At 39.3% G+C, this 20,410-nt stretch overlaps 1 protein-coding gene across 1 annotated transcript in view; it reads right to left on the reverse strand.

Annotated features, from left to right (window-relative positions):
* Positions 1-20,410, reverse strand: part of LAMA4 (laminin subunit alpha 4) — a 106,908-nt gene that overhangs the window by 46,586 nt on the left and 39,912 nt on the right. Inside the window, exons 5-16 of the mRNA XM_064707908.1 lie at positions 19,842-20,056; positions 15,836-15,931; positions 13,826-13,977; positions 13,574-13,684; positions 10,847-10,958; positions 8,737-8,904; positions 7,792-7,985; positions 6,328-6,444; positions 4,608-4,756; positions 2,477-2,618; positions 1,324-1,420; positions 463-579 (exon numbers count right to left, since the gene is read on the reverse strand). Coding sequence (XP_064563978.1) covers positions 463-579; positions 1,324-1,420; positions 2,477-2,618; positions 4,608-4,756; positions 6,328-6,444; positions 7,792-7,985; positions 8,737-8,904; positions 10,847-10,958; positions 13,574-13,684; positions 13,826-13,977; positions 15,836-15,931; positions 19,842-20,056 — 1,670 coding nt within the window. The remainder of the gene's footprint in view (positions 1-462; positions 580-1,323; positions 1,421-2,476; positions 2,619-4,607; positions 4,757-6,327; positions 6,445-7,791; positions 7,986-8,736; positions 8,905-10,846; positions 10,959-13,573; positions 13,685-13,825; positions 13,978-15,835; positions 15,932-19,841; positions 20,057-20,410) is intronic.

The raw sequence follows: 20,410 nt of genomic DNA on the forward strand, positions 1-20,410 counted from the left end.
GTCCTGGCTGTGCTCCTTCTTAGCCTCCCATGCATCCCCAATATTCTCACCAGCATGAAAAGCAGAAAAGGCCTTGGCTCTGTGTAAGCCCTGCTCAGTAGCAACAAAAACATCTCTGTATTATCAACTCTGTGTTCAACAAAAATGCAAAACACAGCCCCATGCTAGCCACTGTGGAGAAAATTAACTCTACAGCAGCCAAGACCAGCACAAGAAGAATGTTAATAATTTCAGTGACAAAGTATTTAATTTCTATATGAAAGTGTTAAGACTGGATATTTGATATCTAGGTCTAGTAGTTTCAGCCAAACTCTTTTAAGTGCCCACAGTGCCGAACTCTTAGTAGCAACTTCACATCCACATTCGAAGATAAAAATTTGCTCTTGAATGTATGAAGATAAAGCATCACAGAGATGAATGTATGAAGATAAGACATCACAGAGATGAAGTTTGTCTTCCAACCTGTCTCTGCTGACTGCATTTTTGTGATGGCTCTCATCAGCTGGCTCCGCAGGGCGTTCATTCTGGCAAAAGTGCCATTGACTTGCCAGCTGGTGTCTGCAATGGAGTAACCGCTGCCTGTGGGGACAGAAGGGAGGGACAGCTGAGGGGCGTCCAAGTAGTGTCTGAAAAGGTAAATTCAGTCCTGGGAGGTAGGCATTTACTATGCCATGGACAGTATAGCATGGCCTCTTTTAATTTATGACATACTTGCAGTCCTGACTTTACATAATCTAAAGGGAAAAACAGCCCTGCAGCACCCCTGTTTGCCACAGGGTGTCTTCCAAAATCCTGGAGAGCTGTGTTGCAGTCAGTACGCTTTGTCCTTGCTTTACCAGAAGTGCTGAGAATAGCTGCAACTGGTACACAGGAATAGTCTCAAATTGTCCTCAAAATTTTAAAAAGTAATTCTGTAATTCTAGATCTTTCTTTCATTTACAGCGAAGAAAGGCCATACTACATTTATTATTACCCTCCACTGGTGAAATCCAGCTTTCTGAACATTTAAGCTGCTGTGATTTGATTTTAATTAAACTACTTAATTGAGTATATTTACCAGTGAACAACAGTTTGCAGGGTCACATTTAAAATGGTAGTTGTATCTGAAATGGACTTTTCATCAATGAAATAAACTATCAGTGTCTAGTAGGATGACAAAACATGAGCTACTCAAACTGTGCCCATGGCCATTCCAAGTACTTTGTGGTAAATTCAATCAATAACCTATTCTGTTGCAGCAGTAATTCTGCTTAGTGATGTGCTTCTGAAATTTATTTTAATGGCTATAAGCTGATTGGGAAAGTAGAAAGGATGTATATTTACTGTCATGTGCTGTCCGTTGTAGCTGCATGGCTCGGATGAGAAGTTCTTCACTTTTACCTTTATGGTAAATGACCTGAGTATCAATTCCAACTGCAGCCTACAAGCATGTTCCAAAAAAGAAAGTCAGAATAATCCTTATCAAATATTCCACTTTATTGTGATTAATTGTGGACAATATTTTACCTGCATATAAATGCAACTGCAAAGTCACTGCAGTTTCATTTGCTTTGTTAACACTTAAGATTGGCAGTTGGATTGGAAAAAAGTCTGAAAAGCAAAGTTTTCTGTTTCAAGAAAGTTTAGAGAAATGTATGGTTTTCCAAACAACAGTACTGAGAAACAAAGATGGAGAAAAAAATCCTTGTAATTTATCAGCTCCAGTTTAGTCAACGTGACTAAATGCTGCATGTTATTTAGGTGTTGTGACTGTTCATTTCTACTGTCATCTCAGATAGGTGATTAATGCTTTCACTTCATGGCGAGCTGCATTGCAGTCTGTAGCAGTATGCTGGAAACAGAGGGCTGGACTTGAAATCCCTCAGTGCTCTGGGGTTCAGATCCCTTTAATCTAAAAATCCTCTTGCTATCCCACTAATAAATTGCTGGTAAATAACATGTATACAGGTTGGTAACTACAGGCATACAAAAAAGATGTTTGTAGTTGTAGAAAGTATTTTTGAATAGAAAGGCCAAAGAAAAAATTAGCATCCTACTCCTTACACTGAGTGCATGAGTGGGCTTTGTCCCATTTCAGCCTGATTTTCTATGAGGTGCAGGGATGTCTTGACCACATTTCCTGCCTGGCACTGAGTGAAGCAGGAGGACTCAAGCACTAAATGCCAGCTCAGGTTCCTGCAGGAGCAGGGAGTTGTCTGTAATTTCACAGAAATGTCTCAGTGTGAGTGACAACACAGAGCAGCATCACCCTATGGGACAGGGACAGAATATCCTCTTGTGTCTTTTAAATACCAGGGGACTTCAGACTGGAAGAATTATTAACTACATAGGATTTAATTCAGGAAATAATAAAGGAAAAAATTGTGCAGTGAGAAGTTCAATACTGCCAGTTAAGATAATTTGTTTTTTCTTGACACTTAGGCGCCTGGAGTCTCTGAAACATTGTAAAGTAAAAACTGGTATGAAAATTACTTACATCCTTGACCCGGTTTGTTGTGTTCAGTGCCAACAATGCAACTTCATTGGCTTCTTCAATATAACCAGCAATATTTTCATACACATTTGAAGCATTGATTGCCCTTTGTACCAAACCATTTGAATCAACACCATACAAATTCCTGTTAAAAAGAGAGCAAAAGGTGAAAGAAAGCAAACTGAATCAAAGTAGTTTCTGACTACATAATCACACACATAAATGTACTTGGCCTAACTGGTGTTCTCTTTGTTGGGTCTGACCAATCTGAAGCAGGTGAAAACTGTGTGGATGGAAGGGTCTTCCCTGCCACTTAACTCCGAGAATTTTGCCCTTAACATTTATGTGAGCAACAACAAATGACTACTCAGATTTTACTTTTTTTTTTTTTCTAGATTAGATATCCCATAAATTAACAGAATAACAGGTCTATCAGTAATCCTTCTTCAGGATTACTGGATAGTAATTTCTATCCATGAATGGAAAGACCTATGTGTTCCAGTGACCACGATAGCTGTGTCACTGTCCTGTCTATATTTGCCAAAGGTAAATGGGAAAAGGGGGAGAATCAGATGAAGAACTACCCCTAGCCATGAGAATTTGCAGGAAGTTAGACTGAAAGAAACCTTTGATGGCATGGTTTTGATCTGTGAACTAGGTGATAACTGGTCTTCAGGGGAGACTCCAAATAGAAGATAGTTCAGGGCTCAACATTCATCTGTTAACAATTTTTAATAGGTATTTTTTTTAATGTTCTGGTGATAAGCAGATTTCAAAGTGTATTTCAGAAATAGATTCTAAATATAGATGTATTTGCACATGTGTGCATTCACTTCAAAGTGTTTGCACACTGAGAGATTATTAAATTTCCAGATTCAGCATTATTGCAAGAATTTTCTGCTAAAGTCCCTTAAGGCAAAACAATAAATTCTATCAAATAAAAGCCTAACAGGCTAATAAAGCAGACCTATAAAACCAAGATGTTTTGAAGACAGGCTAAATGTTTTAAAGGATTAAAGTTTCACTGCAGGACAATCTTCTCAACAAACAATGGAGTCAGCATTATTCCATATGGGTATTTTGTAATTACTTTTGTTTGCTTTTTGTAAAATTCCAAAGGTGTTGAACTTGTTAATAATTTTTAAATTATTTTGGTAAGGGAGGAAGGGTAGCTATATGGGGTATTTTTTTTCTGGTTAGTCTGCTGTCCTCAGTTAGCTGATCTCAGACTGAACATATTGTTTGGTTTTTATGTTTCTGTAGTTTGTGTGTCATTATAGAACAGTTTCAGATGTCAGCTTTATACAATTGCATAAAAGAAGACCATCTGTTATTTTTTTCCCTCTATTTTAATCTCCTATCTAGGGCATACAAATATTAAGAAACAACTGATATTTAGATATAATACTTGAAGAGTAGCTGCAAGCTTATCTTCCAAAAGCATATGCCTATGATATTACTTAAGGTAGAATTTGGTTACATATTTTATTTAAGAATTCATTTACAGCAGTGATTTTTTTCATGGATAGTCCCAATTGCAAAAAAAAAAAAAATTAAATTTACCTAGAAGTGATTTTTTTGTAAATTGGTGCAATGTGGATGCATTTAGTAACTTCCAGCAAAGTAAAAAGACATACAATAATTTTTTGATATTGTTGTGAGCCAGTTTCATTGAGACAGAACCTACTAAGCATCAGAACTGCTCCATCTGTAAAACTGTTCTTGGAATAAAATTATCTCAAAGCTCATTTTGTGCCCTGTAATGCTAAGCATTTTTTTTAATGTAAATGAACTTACTGACATGAGCAGTTTCTGGAGACTCCATTTAATCTTGCTTGTATTATTTTACTTTTCACTAATCCACCTTTCTTATTTTACTATAGGAAGAGGAGAACATGCCCAATTAGACTAGAGAGAATGTCATGCAAGATATATTTAACTCCTTTAAAAAGTTCCATAGATTTTGCCCAGCTCAACTTCAGCTGTTCTCTGTGGACCATGACAAGTCCTTCCACACAAGACTTAACACTGATTTGTTTAGTGCCTATTCATTGTCACTGTGCTTCTGCTTGTCTCTTCAGCTGTTCAGTAAGTGGCACTTCTATGAACAGAATCTGCTGAAGTTAAATTTTACCCATCCAGCTCATCAGCAAGTCTTCTTAGGTTTTGTGCATGATGCATAGCCTTCTCTACCAGTTCATCATCAAACAGGGACAGGTTGGCTATTTTTTCTTGCAGTTCCTTTTTTGCTCCATCAATCTCTGCGTAGAACCCCGATGCATTCTGAACAAAACAGGGAAGGAAGGAAAGAAGATGAAAGCTGTAAAAATCAACTCTGCATTTTGATTATTATGTTTTTTTTCACCCTTTATGTTATTACAATATTCCTTTATTTCTGGTATAGTTGTTTTATTTTACATCTTTAAAAGAAAAAAGGGAAAGATCTAATGGTGAGTGCAAGTATGGAGACAAATGCAGGAAGATAAAAATCAACAAAAATTCCAGAAATCACTTAGGAAGACATTGGAGAGAGATGCATAAAAAAAAGAAGTGGTAAAAGTCTTACTATATGTCTTGTACATCTGCTCCAGAATTGTGCCAGTGACGAGTCTTTTAGAGTGAAGTCCCCTTTCTGCCTTCTTGCAAAGAGAGATTCCTCATGCTAAGACATCTTGGATTTGCATGAGGAATTTGCAGATCAGTCCGCCTAAATACTACTTGTGTATGTATAGGCAAGGAGAAGTGGAATCCCTTTGCCTTAGCCACGTTTCTTTTATGAAATACTTGTGGAAAGACCAGATTCACCTTCTTTCCAGTACACAAGCTTGCCAATGTATTTGAAGATTAGAAATGTGGCAACATGTGATTATAAATACAAAATACAAGAAAAAGCATGAAACTGAGGGAGGGAAAAAAGATGAATAAGTGAAATGTGAAAGTACTTGTTGCCGATGAGGATGGATAATGTATGATGTTTGTACTTCCTTCCCTGCAGTGTGAACATCCTCAATGGGGAACCCAAAGTTATAAACTGCAGCAATTTGTTTTGGACAAAACACCAGAGGAAAACTCCAATGTACTTCTTGAACACAGGGATGATTGCAAAATAAGTTGTCGTTCTGTTTTCTCAAATTATTTTTTCAAAGAAAAATTAATTAATTTTGATAAATGCTTTAGTGTCAAGAAGTGGGCAACTGTGACCAAAATGAATGCTTGTGGAAGATTTTATTTTTTCTTCAGCTATTTCAAAATTTTAAAGTAAGTCATGAAGAAAGAAAGCAGCTTTGGTAAATATTTTACTTAGCACATTCCTAGTTTTATTTTCTTTATTTTCTTTTGGAAAAGCCAAATCCCAAAAATGTCTATAAATTTCCTTCAGCACCATGTCTGATTTAAAACACTGGATAGTAGTCTAAGGCTCCAGAAAAGGATTTCTATACAACAATCTCGTTTTATATGTTTGACACAGTGCGTTGTTCTAATGCTCATATCTGGATGTTTAGTGTTCCTCCATGCTCACTCATAGGCACTAGGAAAGGAATTTAGCATATAATGCAGTCTTTTACCAGAACATCTTTTGGCAGCTGCCTATAATGAAATAATTGAGAACTCTACAGCATAATCTTTGATTATGCTTTGCCTACAGTAATGTGTCCTTATATTAGAATTATTTTTTTTTACAATAAATTGTAATAACAGAGCTTTTCATCCAAGAGAACCATCGACTTCTTCAGGGAATATTAACCAGTGATTCACTGAAGCAGTATGAAGAAGAAGAGCTTTTCCATTAGTGATCTAAACATGACTTCGAAAAATCTGGATGTATCATTTAAACAAGCCACTGAGGCACTTACCTTTATTACTTCACTTAACTCAGCATTGACCCTTTGTGGTTCTTCCAAAATAGTTGTGGCACTGAGCAGAATGCTGTTCACTTCATCCATTTGCTCTTTTGTCTTCTTGTGTTGTTTCTAAAAAGAAAGCTCAAAACATAAATCGCATCCAATACCATTTGTGCTTTGATGTGCTAATCATTTTTGTTAAATGTGCTGGAGCTAATTAAAAGATAGCAGTGAGCTAAAGAGATCTTGTACATATCAGAAGTCTGATTTTCCAAGACAGGTCTAGTTGCTACATATAACGATGTGAATTACTTTTTGTTTGTTTGTTTTGTGAAAGAAATGTTGGATGATTTGAAAAAATATTAATTTCATTTTATGTTACAGCCTAAGAAGCTATTGGAATTAAGCTCTATTCAGTGCACAGCAGAGATTTTTCGTAGTCATCTGGAGACTAAATTTTTCTGGAGTTTTTTTAAAATCTACAGTAGAGATCTCTTCCTTGTCAGTAGTAAAGCCAATGTGAACAATCTCTTTTGTACAGAATCTGTCTTCATTGTGAGGAATAATGAAGATCCAAATGGTTAAGAACAGTGAACAAATACATCTACACACTTCAGGCTTTGCTTCATAACTGTGAGACAAGCTGCAGCTTGGCACTGTAATTATGGAACAATGGAAGAACAGAAGAGGGTTTGTACTTAAGGATCTCAAGCTCTTGTCAAAGGATTCACTAGAAGAGCACTCCTGATTTCTCTATTGAATTTTTACACCTTCCACATCAGCATGAACTTCTGGCACTGCAAATTTCAAGAACTCAAACTCTGCCACTGACGCTATGAAACACAGAGGTTGGCCTGAATTTGTGGGATCACTCTTCAATTTTAAGGTACCTATTATGGAGCAGTTAGACAATGGATTTGGGCTTGAAGATTCAAGGGCAACTGTCAACTCCTCCTGCAAAAGTGGGGATATATTTTGTTTAAAGTGGTTTAGAGGAAGTTTGGATCAGACAGTATGAATGCATCAGCCCAGGGCACAAATGCAGCTCAGAGTCTTTATAAGTAATTGTTTTCTTAGAACAGAATTAGTTTTGTGAACATGAGGCCCGCCCACATTGTAAGTCAGGACACAATATTTGTAGCAGCCATGCTACCTGAAATTTCAAGCTGCTTGAGTTTTACTGTAACATGCCTTTCTAGTCTAGGCATAAATATCCATCTCTTCTTCGGTCTGATGAGGCATGACCTGCCAAAGCTTCTCATTTATTGCCACTCCACAAATAGATAATAGTACCTTGCACTTCTACAAGCTGTTTCTTAGGACTGAAGAGTCAAACTCATCCTGCTGAGTGCTCCAAGAAATTCTTTTTTGGTGTGGTGATTCCTGAATCTAAATTGTGTGCAATCTACTGTTTTAAGCAGCAGCAGAGATGGAGTGTTCACAGCCAACACTTATGATAAATGTGGTGCACAGTACCTCCTGCCTTTGGAGCCTGGCTGTGTTTTCCCTGTTTATATCCTCTGTTTGTGTAACATAGTCAAGCGCCTCGCCTAATGCCTCCTCCAGGTCTGACAGCTTCACGTCCTGCTCGCTGAGCTGCTCCAGCACATCAGTTACCAGGGACCTGGTGTCGTTGTGCTTCTCGTGAAATGCTTCCATTTGCTGTAGCACTGGGAGAAAAATAAGAGGCCAGTAAATCCAAAGCTTGCATTTCTGACAGAACTTACCTTTACAGGAATTTCTTTGCTGTTACTCAGGCGACAGTAAAACACCTTTTATAAAGCTCACTTGAAGGATTATATACCTAGATTTTAATTTTCCTTTCTCTTTTGAGAAGGAAAGATGCCTCTCATTTCACTATTTCATTTTAATCCTATTACTTCCCCCTCTGAAATGTATTTTATTAAAAGAAACTAGGTCTGTCTTTGCCTGCTTTTCATTTGTTTTTCATTGTTAAACCTAGGCAGCCTGTTCTGGAGAAGACAGTCTTTATGCCTCATATTCTGACTCATATTCCCTAAGCTGTGAGAATTAGGCTGCCACTTTTTCCCATGTTAACAGCTTTTCCCTCTCTGCTGGTGTTTGCTGTCCCCATAGCAGAGCTGGTGGGGGGGATGATGCTCACATGAGCAATGCCAGCCCTGCCATGAACCTTCCTGAGCAGCCGTTGTTGAGGTGCTGCAGCGCACAGGCACACACGGACACACAGACCTTTTCCTCCCCATTCTGCTGTGAGAGCACCAAGCACCAGCAGGGACTTGGGGCAGGAATTTGGGAGCAGCAGCATCTCCAGCACACCAGCTGGTGCTTGCCAAGTGCCTGCTGGTCCTCCCCAGGGCTCAGCAGTACACCCAGAGCTGCCCAGCACCTGCCAGCTGACCATCAGCATGTGGCTGAAGGGAAAACTGAGTTAAAACTCACACTCCTCTGCTGCCTTTTCCTCCTCATCTGCAAGTTGCCTCTGATTAGTGAAAGGCTTTCGGCGTTTGATCTCCTTCAGCATCTCCTCAGCCACGCTGCGCTTCTGGGCAATTTCTTCAGGGCTCAGCTCTTGTTGAATTGCATAGTATTTTGACTTGCTGCTGATTTCTAGGGGGAAAAGGGAGCAGATGGTCGATTCAGTATGACTACAGAGAAATAAATACTGTGGACTACTTTTACTTTTTACTTTACTGTGAATTGTGATACTGATGGCAAAACAAAGTTTTAATTATCTTCAACTTCATAGTAGATAATTATTAAGTTTAATCCAATCTTAATATTAAACCTGTAAATAATTCACTCTTTCTGTCACATGTGGAGGTCTCATCAGAGGAGGATGAGATTAAGCAGACGTGGGTTGTGTGCATTATTTGGCTTGACATTTCTTATAGGCTGGAATAATAATTTTATTTTGGATTCTGTGGCATGTAGCAGGCTGGGGATTTCATCTAGGATCATGGTTTTCAAGTGCTGCTGTTTATAAGATAACAACAATGCTAAGGAGACTGAAGTAACCTCATTTTCCATCTGCAGAAGTTTGAGGCACCCTAAGGAGGTAACATATGGCTTCTGGCCTAGCTGGTTTGGAGATAGATACTATTTTAATGTTTTGGCCTCAGTTCAAAAAACATTGTTTTACCCCTGCAGCTGAAATTGAGTTTACCCATTCCCAGTGTAATCATTACAAAGTTTACTCACTTCTCACTCCCTGGCCTTGAATACCAATCACCTCCTCTTCTACGTCCTGTGACATGTGTGCCTCTGGCTAGTGATTGTCACTAGCTTTGTGGGTAAACAAAGTTGGCAAAACCAACATTATTCTTATGGAAGATTTTTATAAAAAATAGGTGTGTAATTGTGGCACCACTGGTTCTTTGGCAGAGTGTCTGTATGTCTGCTCTTGCTGGGCCCTGAGCTCATTAGTTAAGTTTTAAGGGCTCATACTGAGCAGAAACTGATGAAGACCATGGATTTCTTTTTCCTTATGCTGGCACATGTGTGTGTGCACATGGGTGGTGCCTCTGTAGAAGAACAGTTTTGAGCATGGTGGAAATAATTTTCACCTACTTGTTTCCAGCTGTTTTCGTTCTATTCACAGCCATGAACATTTTTTCTTCTATAATAGCTTAATGCAATTGTTCTATTTGTGTGCCAAATTAGATGCATATCTGCCTTATGTGGTTCCTGTCCTGCTCCAAACCAATTCATGATACAAAAGGATGATCCACAGACATCACCCATGATTGTTAGTGATGTACAGTGAGGCTCATGCTGACACTTTTACTCCCAAATTGTAGAAATAAAATGTAATAGATGGCCAGACAGTTAATGTTTTTTTAGCATCAGAGGTGTAAAAAGACAGTACAAATAAAACATACTATATGGTCTTAGCCTGGCTCTTTTTTGGGACATATTAACCATGTTTCCTGAGAGAAAGTAATGGAGCGCCCGTGGAGGTAAGGATAAGCAGGGATAACACTTGATATGTAACCACTCTTCCTTACACAAGTTGCCAGATGGCTTGCAATAACTGCCAAGATAGAACTAATCAGGTCTATTAATCAAATATTTTCAATTGGAAAAGGGCTGTTTAACCTCAGCATTTCTATTCTGGTGCCATGGACTGCTTTTGCCTACAGTTGGCTTTGCTGAAGACTGGGGAAAATCTGTTCTGCAGCAGAATGGAGGCTTTCATGTCACAGGTGTACAGGGGACAGGGATGTTTTTGAGTACATTGATGTCATTGCTTTCTGCAGGTACTGAAGAAGAGGCTGCATTTGGTTTAATCTCATTTTTATATTTCAGGATCATAATGGTATGTCATAGATATTCCAGATGAAGATGATTATCTCTGACTAGGAAATCTTTTCTGGGTGCAGCTGTGCTTGAGAGGATGTTCACTGTTGCCATAAATTACATATTGTCCTATATATCAGAAGATTTTCCTTTGATATATAGGACAGTAAAAATTCTTGATGATCCATTAATACATGAAGGTTTCATTAATACATTCTTGACACTGAGATGAACCAGGAATGAATCTATTTACCTTCAATGTTATCTCTTATATCATGGAGCTGCTGCGCAAGCTGGGAAGCACGGCTGTTGATCTCTGTGGTTTCCTTCTGTACCAGGCGTCCTTTGCTGGATGCTTCATTTCCCTATGAATAAACCATGAGAGGTAAACATTAGATTTCTTTTCAGATGTGAGGATGAGCAGTATAAACACACATTTTGCTTTCTCCTGGTGAGCATGTGGAAGTCCTTTTTATCATATAAAGTAGTATTTAAAGGTGTTCAAAGTGAAGATCTGTCTTGTCAGTGTTTTCAGAATTGCAGAGTGAGAGATTAAACCCTGTCTCATATTTATCCATCGTTTGCTGCAATAAAATTTTCATAAATTATGTACAGTTGTAAAACTCCATCTACTGAGTCTCCTGAGGCATTCAGAGGGGCTGGCTCATTTTGTTGTTGGGTATGGCATTTCCTGAGTAAGCAAATAGAATGAGGCAAAAGGTGTCAAGTTCCCAACTCTTTTTAGATCTGTGTCTCCCTCAAGTGAGGTCCCCAGCTCTGCAACTTGTTAAAGAAAAGGAAAAGCCCAAGGATTGAAAATACTCTGAATAGCACAGACACAGTCCTGTACTGCATTGTGTTGGGGGCTGCACTCTGTATTGTGTTCCCTTACTTAGGGTTTGTGGAGGCCCCAGGTGGCATTTGAAGGCAGGGCCAGGGTGGGCAGCACCACTAAAAGGGATGGGCATAATGATAAAACATATATAAGGGTTATGAGACCTATAAAATAAGTGTAAGGGTTAGTAGAAATGTTCCTGGTTCCCATCTTCCAAATATTCAGGATAGAGCTATGTGCTGTTTTACTCAAAGCTCATCCCATGCAGACTTTGGGAGTTACAGGGAGTTACAGGAGCTATATTTACCTGGAAGATTTGCCTACAGTTGGTCCATTCACCCTGCCTTTGTGTTTTAGATCAGAATCTGCAGCAATCCATCCCCTAGATGTAGGGACATGCACATAAGATGCTCTGAACAGAAAATGCTGGGTGTCTCTGCAAAACTCACTTAAGGCCCTAGCACCCATTTTCCGTAAATGTACCCTGAAATAGCAAAGAGCTCAATATATTCAGAGTTACTATTGTGGTCTTCCACTGTCAGAGTCTGGGGTCATTATTTCCTTGCCCTGCAAGCAACTACAAGTATTGATGTGGAACTAGCATAAGCAGTAACCAGCGAGAAAAGACCAGAGGAAATGCTGAATTTATTTGCTCAGGGACAGTAAAACTGAGGAATGAGGAAAGAAATCCCCAGATAATACTGCAAATGAAATGTTATTATCCAAACTCACTAAATATTCATAGAAAACCAAATGCCTTAATCAGTCTGCCCACCAGCTACAGAGAGGGACACTGAGGCATGTCAGCTCAGACAGATATTCACAGGTACGGAGCTGAGACTGTGAGTTGGTTTAATAAAAGTTCTCTTGAACATAGTCTGTATAAATTTTATGTGTCCTTTCTGCTAAGCAAGTGTTGATTAAAAACACACAAACCTAAATTTTCTCTTCCCCTTTCCTTTGTGTTGCTTTTTTGCCCCCTGCCTACTCCTATATTTGAGTTTTAGTTTAAGGTGCAATTTTAATTTGTCTTGTGAAGGAATTGGTAAAGGGAATATGAAGTCTGGCACTTTGCAATAAGCATGAAATATAATCTAGTTGTATGGCAGCTGTGGCTATCTTTGATAATAACATAGAGTGATGTATTTTACTAATATATGTATATTGCAGCAACCGAAAGATGTTTAATATTATCTTTTTAAAATAGAGGATAAGCAATTTTGAACTCTATTTCTTCTCTTAAGATATATCATAGCATATATAATATTCTTCCAGGATGCCATGAAAGCATTGTGGGAGATGAGAGCTGATACCCTTAATTTTATAGCCTGGCAGCTGGATGTGGATGCAACATTTATGATTGTAATTGTATTAAAAATATCTTGAGTGCTGATCAAGCTCCCATCTCAGTGGGTACATGAAAAATCTTTTAAACTGGGAGTTTTGAAACATATTTTGAAATGTCCAATCAGGACTAATCTAAATTTAAGAGAGCATGCAAGTAAAATAGATATAGTACAAATGCTCCCAAAATCAATCTGCATTAGTTTAATGTTGTTTACTTAACTTAGAAATCAAAATATGAATGAGAAAGGCAATGTGTCTATCTCAGATCAAACACGTTGTGTAGGGGATAGATGGGAACTCAGATCCTGAGGGGAAGATTTTTGTGAGTGGTGACAAACCTCGAACCAAACTCACCACACTTTTTACCTCCTTCCTTTTCTGCAAAGAAGACTCGATAATTCATTTATGCTTTTAATTCATATTTAAAGTAGAAATTTAAAAAATAGAAATAGAAATAGAAGGTTCTTCCAGCTGTCAGGGCACACCCACTCTTGTTTGGTGAACCTAAAGTGTCAGAGTAGATGTTAAGAAATGTTTTTTTATGAAGAGGAGTCAAACACTGGAGCAGGTTTCCTAGAAAGATGATTGATGCCCCACGTCTGTCAGGATTTAAGAGGCATCTGAACAATGCTCTTAATAAGATGCTTTAACTTTTGGTGGGTCCTGTATTGCTCAGACAGTTGGACCAGATGATCATTTTAGCCCTCTTCCAAGTGGGACTATTCTGTACTTGCCTCTTATAGGTGAATATGACAAAGTGCAAACCCTCAGAGCTTTGGCAGAAGGCTGTAAACAAACCTGTTCATCAAGAGTTTCTGCTTCTCTGACAAGGTCATTCATCTCATCTGCAGCATCATCAACCTGGATGGTCCAAAGTGTAGCATGATTCTTCTTTTTGGACATCGCCTCCTGTGTGTGAGAAAAAAAGTCAGTGCATCTGAAATCAAACTCCTTCTCTAGTGAGGGCAGAGATTGAAATTTACAGGAATGGAGTGGAAATTCAGAGATTCAAACTACATGAAAAAAATGAAAAATCATCAATGTTTGTACCTGGAGATGAGTGGTAGTGAGGTTCAGGTCATTCAAACGCCTTTGAGCTGCAACACCTGTAGAAATGCTCAGTAAAGTGGATTTGCTTTCGTCGATGGTCAGAACTGACAACCGGATGTCATCTGTCAAATCCCAAATGCATTTATCGCAGCCTGATAAGAAAATAAGACAGCATAATTTTTCTTTAGTGTTTGTGTCAGCTACAGCAAGTGTCTAAAATTCATGCAATAGTGCTCTTGACCCATGGTGTTCACTCTCTTTGTCAGTGATGCTTGCTGGTGGATACCTCTTTTCTTTCACTTTCATCCTCCCACTTCCAAGGTTATTTCTACAGTACAGTTATGACATTTCTAGCTGAGCAGCACCAGATGGGACTGCTCAAAGAGGCTGACACAGGGATTCTGTAATCAGTTGGGAGCGAGGGAGAGGTATTTCCTGGCTATTCCCTAGGCGCTACATGTTTGTGGCCTGAAGGACAACAGATGAAGGCCAAACAAAACCAACTGCATTTTGTCAGAACCTCAGACTTGATATTTAAAACTTAGTGGTATGAGAAATAAGGATGTCCAGCACATGGGCTCTTGACCACCTACTTGGTCACGAGGACAACTTCTAAAAGTTATAATGTTATAACGTGCTTGGAAAGTGCTTTGGCAGAATTATGTCCTTGTTCCTGCTGAATGATTGCAGTGCCACCTTGTTTATAGTGACACTGGTGCCAACACTGAATGCAAGAGACTTAGGTGAATGTGAAACACAGATTCCTACAGATACTTTTGCTTGATATTTTAGTAGATCCCAGAAATGTTTTCCTTCTGGTTGCTCTTCAGGCACATGACCCCTCTTCTTGGGAGCTGGTTCAGGAATGCATGTGTGCTACACACTCTGCATTATATACAGGTATAAATACACAAACATTTAAAAATACCTGTGGTTACCAATAGCTACAACATAGTACTCCTGGAAACTCCCCAGGCTTCCTGTCATTGGGGTATGGGAGATAGTGGGCAAGGAACTGACTGATAGATAAATGCCAAGTTGTCAACAGCAGCAATCTATATTAGATGTTGTACTGGCTTTGACTGGGGTAATTTTCTGCACAGTTAATTTCAGTGGCTAGTATGAGGCCATGTTTTGGATTTGTGCTGAACATGGTTGATAATGTGGAGATGTTTTTGTTGTTGCTGAGCAGGGTTTACACAGAACCAAGACCCTTTCTGCTGTTTGTACTGCCATGCTGGTGATGAGACTAGGGATGTGCTGGAAACTGAGAGGAGACACAGCCAGGACAGGTGACCCCAGCTCACCAAAGGGATATTCCAGACCGTGTGATATCATGCTCAGTAAATACAGTGGGGAAAAGAAAGAGGAAGGCTGGGGGTACATTTGGAGTGATAGCATTTGTCTTCCCAAATAAATATTATGAGTGGTGGGGTGCGGCTCTCCTGGAGATGGCTGAATGCCTGCCTGCCCATGAGAAGTAGTGAATGAATTAATTGTTTTGCTTTGTTTGCAAAAGTGTGTGTAGCTTGTGTGTGCAAAATTTTTCTGGCTTTTAGCCTTCTGATTCTCTCCCTGTTTCTGTTGGAGTGTGTGGCTGTGTTGTTGATGGAGTTAAACCACAACTAGAAAACCATAAATTATACACAAGATGTCAAAGTTAAAGTTGTGAGGACAGCTTTTAGGGCCAGAATGTTATTCTTCAGGCAGTGTGTCTCAAGGTCTATGGAAGTGGCTCTGGTGATACTTCTCTGCTGCTCTGCAGTTTGGACCTGAATGTGTAGTCTGCATCACAGAGTTGGAAATATGCCTGTACTCAGACAAGTGTGTGAGAACATGCTGAAGTACTCAGTCAGCAGGACATTGTGTATACTCACACACTTAAGTGCCCTGTGGGACCACCATCAAAATCCTGAGCCCACGGAGTACCAAGCTCTTAAGTTACTATTTGTAAGCTTCTAAATACAAGAGCAGGATTAATTATTGGTGTTTTCATGATAATGTTCTTACTGATGGTCGGGCAGTCTGTGTCAGTAGAAACTTCAGGACTGTCTGCGAGGCACTCTCCAGTCTGGCTGTCACACATTCTGCCTCCACAGTTACATGCTGGGGAAAAAGAAAGGACTTTTGAAAGAAGAATCTTCAAAATGTACAACCCCCCTTCCCAAGACTAGTGAAATTATAATACTTAGGGTTGTGTGTGGGTATTCAAACCAATATGAAGAACTTATTGGACTGATTTTCCTTTCAGTACTTGGAAAAAGCATTTCTTGCACTGGTGAAATTTGAACAAATAAAATAGGAAGTGGAAACACCTCTGTTTCCAGAGAAGAGTGAGAACACCTCTGCTGAAATTACTTGTTCAAAGCTTGGTCATGAGTCAGCGAGGCCAGAGTTGCCCAGAAGGGCCATTATACATCAATGTCTAGAGAGTGTGACATTTAGGAGATGTATTAAGAACAGCGGGGCAACTAAAGTTAATTATTAGTTACAAATCTCTCCACAGCCCTGTGGAATTTTTCAGCACTCTGTCAGGCTGTCACTAAAAAGGTTTTGCAGCTATCAGGGATTGATTGTGGACTCCAGTTACACTGTCAGCTTGAACATATCAAAAAGTAAATATCTCCTACCACTTACAATGAAGAATAAATGACGTTTTATATTTTTTCAAAGTTGAGAAAGCAACACTTTTATTGCCAGCATGAGTGGCTTTTTAAAAAGCCCAATTTTTAATCTAACATCTCTAAACCTCTTTCAAGGTTTAATTGGCCTTTTAAAATATATTATTTTAAAGATTAAAATATTCTTGGCACACTTCAATCCAATAACAAAAACTCAAACAGAACATAAGAACAGCAGCAATCTATCTGGAATTTATTTTGGTCTTGTGATTCATGGTTTCAGCAGAATCTCATATAACAAAATATTTTACTGCCTTTTTATTGCAGCCCATTAATTGTTATGTATAAATTGCCCTTGTATTTACATTTCCCATTGCACGTTCAAGGATTTGTCAAGAGAAAATACGTAAAACAGCTTCAAAGGCAACATCCTGCACTAATGTCAGAATAATTTTGTGTGAGTGGACCAGTGTTAGTAAAACACTGTTAGTATTTTTGTATTGTTTTAGTACAGTTTTTGTACTAATGTAAGAACAGAAATTGGCTATGAATTCTCTGACGCAGTCAGCATTTTGACCTTATCACAATCTGTGCCTCCCAGCTTTTGGATCTATGATTACTTTTAATTTGTTATTTCTTTTTTATAAGAAGTGAAAGAAAAGTATCTGTTGATAGTAGAGATTTCTTTTTACCTATATCATGGGGACTGGGCTATCACCAGGTAGTAATATTAAACTTAAAAGGTTAAAATTTCAAGGTGCACAAGATAATAAAATTGTGTCTTATTTAAATGAATACCTGTGAGTCTGCTACTCAAAATCTTACAGCAAATTAATTCCAAAAGTAGTTTGGACCATTTTTCTACTACTGGTTTAAGAGGCACCACAATTTTAGTAGGGAACTCAGACTTTCAATGATACCATAGTTTGCTGGTGGGGAAAGCTTCTAAACTTACCTTTACTTCTGAGGGCCATTTGTGGAGAGCTTTGAACTATGGGCTAAAGGATATGTGGTAAAAAAAATAAACATTAAAAGCAGCTTAAAACTATCATTCACAGCTACCCAGGTTTCGTCTTCCACTCAAAAGGAAAAAAAAGATTTTAATTGGTAGAGCTCTTTGTCAATTTAGTGGTCTTGCCTTTTGTTCTTTTATATATCCTTTGAGATGCTCTATGGAAATATGCAGACTGACTTGATTCTTACAATAATTTTTTTCTCTATTTTTAGTTTAAAGAAGATATTTGACTTATTTCAGAATCAATTCTAAGCAATAGTTCCTAATTTTCCCAAAAAGCCCAACAAAGTATAAGCTTTCCCTGTGAACTACACAAATAGTTTGAATATCGTGGATGTATTGATGCACTGCAATCTGCACTGTGCTGACAAGTATGGCACATTGTGGTGCTCAGCAGAAATGAAGATGAAACGAGAAGTGTGTAATTCTCCTAAACATAATACTGCAAAATCAGGATTTGCTAGAGTGAACTTCAAGATTAAATTCACTTCTGAAAAGAGAAAAGCTGTACCTCTCGCAATGTACTCAAGCGCCCAAGCACTTTTTATTTTTAGCAAAGATGAAACACAGCAAGGAAATCTGCTAATGAAGAGAATTACCACACTGATTTAAGTCTGTGTGAACAGCCTGTACAGAGAACTCCTGTGTACCTCCTTAAGGGTGCAAGCAAAAAAACTCTACTGAGGTGATGAAAGTTTGAATTGAGTTTCGAAACTGCACTTTCAGAGACGCCTTCCGATATCACTTATTGCATAACCTGCTCAGACACTTGGAATGCCCTCTAATTCTCAGACTTCTGGCAAAGTTACTCTCAGGTGCTTGAAGCTTTTGGCCATGGGCAGGGCACAATTGATGTGGTTTGCAGAGTTGAAGGGTTGGGTGTTTTCCTGCTACCTCATGGAATTCAGGACCCACAGACTGGATCCTATCATTCCTTCCTGGACAACTGCAATTATGTCATCTCAGGTAGCGAAGTTTTTAGACTAGTTTTTTTTTTGCCACCTCAAAATCACAGACATGCTGTATTTTATGAACATCTTGGCTACCTGAATCCAGGCAGGGGGTGAGTTTTGGGACATGCTGTTTCTCACAGCTGATGTCTTTTTATCTGGTTGGGATACATGGCTTTGGCTTTTGCGATCACGGTGCATGAGCATCATCTCTTCCTGTTCAGCATAAATGGAATTCAACCACCTGACTTTGTGATGTGAGTTACATCCTGGAGATGGACATTCAAATTTCAGCTGCCACTGGACTATAAAACCAGAAAGGACTAGTAGTGGCATCATGGCATCATATATGGTCCCCTACAAGTGAAGACAGCACAAGGGCATGTGATTGCACAGCATCCTCACAGCCTCCATCCTGTGCGTCCCAAAACACTTTATAATAAGGAAGTAAAAAACAAAGTCCAAGAACACAGTGAGTTGCAAGAAGGATCAAGCCATTGCTGAGTCCCTGAGGCCTGTAGCTCTGTACCTGGAGTCCCTGGAGCACTTCTGAGGTCCAAGTTGAGTGTGTGCTTCAACTGTCTTACTTTTGAGTCAGGCTGAGGTAGAAATACTTTGTCTCCCTCCTTTGTGTTCTGGTCCTGGAGGGACTCCTGCCAAAGAATTTGGGAGGGAGCCCCAAGGTGCTTGCTCTGAGCACCTGCATTTTGCCTTTAGCAGTGGCTGTTCTTCAGTGCTTTGAAAGAGGATGTGAACTTCACTTCCAGAGCCAAAGCAAGGATAAAAGGTATGAGGTGAAAGCCCTGTTTGGGTTGAACTCCATGTAAATTAGGACAATATTAGAGGAGTCAAAACTTTTTGACCTCTCTGTGCAGGTGTGTTTGGCTGAGGTGCTCCATGTAGCACTTTACCAGACCCTGAAAGTACCTCTTGTGTGAAAATACAGCAACCAGCAAGATTACACAGACTTGCAGGAAATACAGAATGTGGAAAACAGCAGAAAGTGAGTGGGTATTGGGTCAGGACAGGAAGGATGATCCTGTGAAAAATAAAAGATATTTTCAACTCTTTCAGCACCATCAGTCTGAATGGTCACGGTGTGGACAAGCACAAAGGTGAGGACTTTGCCCAAAGAACTCTTAGAGAAACTTATTTAAAACAAGATTCAGGAAAACACAACAGTGCCTTCATTAAACCTGATCAGGCATTAGAGATGTTGGAGTCTGAGACTTGGTCATGGGAGATGGAAAGAGATATTTCTCTGGTGCCTGGGATGATTCAACTGAACAGGCATCCAAATTATCCTATCACTTGCCTCCCAGAGCCCCAGGTATCTGACAACCCAGGTATCAGGCATCTCTGATTTCTGGGAGATCACCCACAGCCGTGCTGTGCTGCTCAGCTCTGTGGTTCCAGACTGCAGACAGTACCTGTGCAGTTTTTAGCCAATCTGGCGTCCCCGTAGTAGCCGGGCGCGCATCGTTCGCAGTTGAAGCCGCTGGTGTGGTGCAGGCAGTTGCGGCACTGGCCGGTCACTTCATCACAGTCTTCAAAAATCAGATTTGGGTCTGAGTTGCCGTTGCAGTCACATTTTTTACAAGTGCTTCCAATTAGCAAAGGGTTCCCATAGTAGCCAGGGGCACACCTGAAAGGAAGAGCAGCACCGGCAATGACGAACAATGACATTCCAATCTGTGACACCTTTTATTCTCTGACCTTATTTGTCCTACCAGTAATTGATCATTGTCTGCAGCTTCTAATAGACAGAGAGCTAATTAGGAGCTTTACTCCTGCAGAGGCTATTTTGTGCTCTAATCTCAATCTGTACTGTTATATATTTTCCCCTTCTGGAACACCCCCAGTATCTCAAGCATACCAGTCTGCATTAATTTATTTTTTCTGTCTTCCTTTGGCAGTGAAATTATTTTCTCCCTATTGTTTTAAAATCTGTGACAGAATTGCCTTGGCAGCAAAGCAGCTCTACAGTCTTTGTTCTGGT

Source organism: Zonotrichia leucophrys, chromosome 3, assembly GCF_028769735.1.
Source record: "Zonotrichia leucophrys gambelii isolate GWCS_2022_RI chromosome 3, RI_Zleu_2.0, whole genome shotgun sequence".
In the NCBI taxonomy this organism is placed as follows: Eukaryota; Metazoa; Chordata; class Aves; order Passeriformes; family Passerellidae; genus Zonotrichia; species Zonotrichia leucophrys.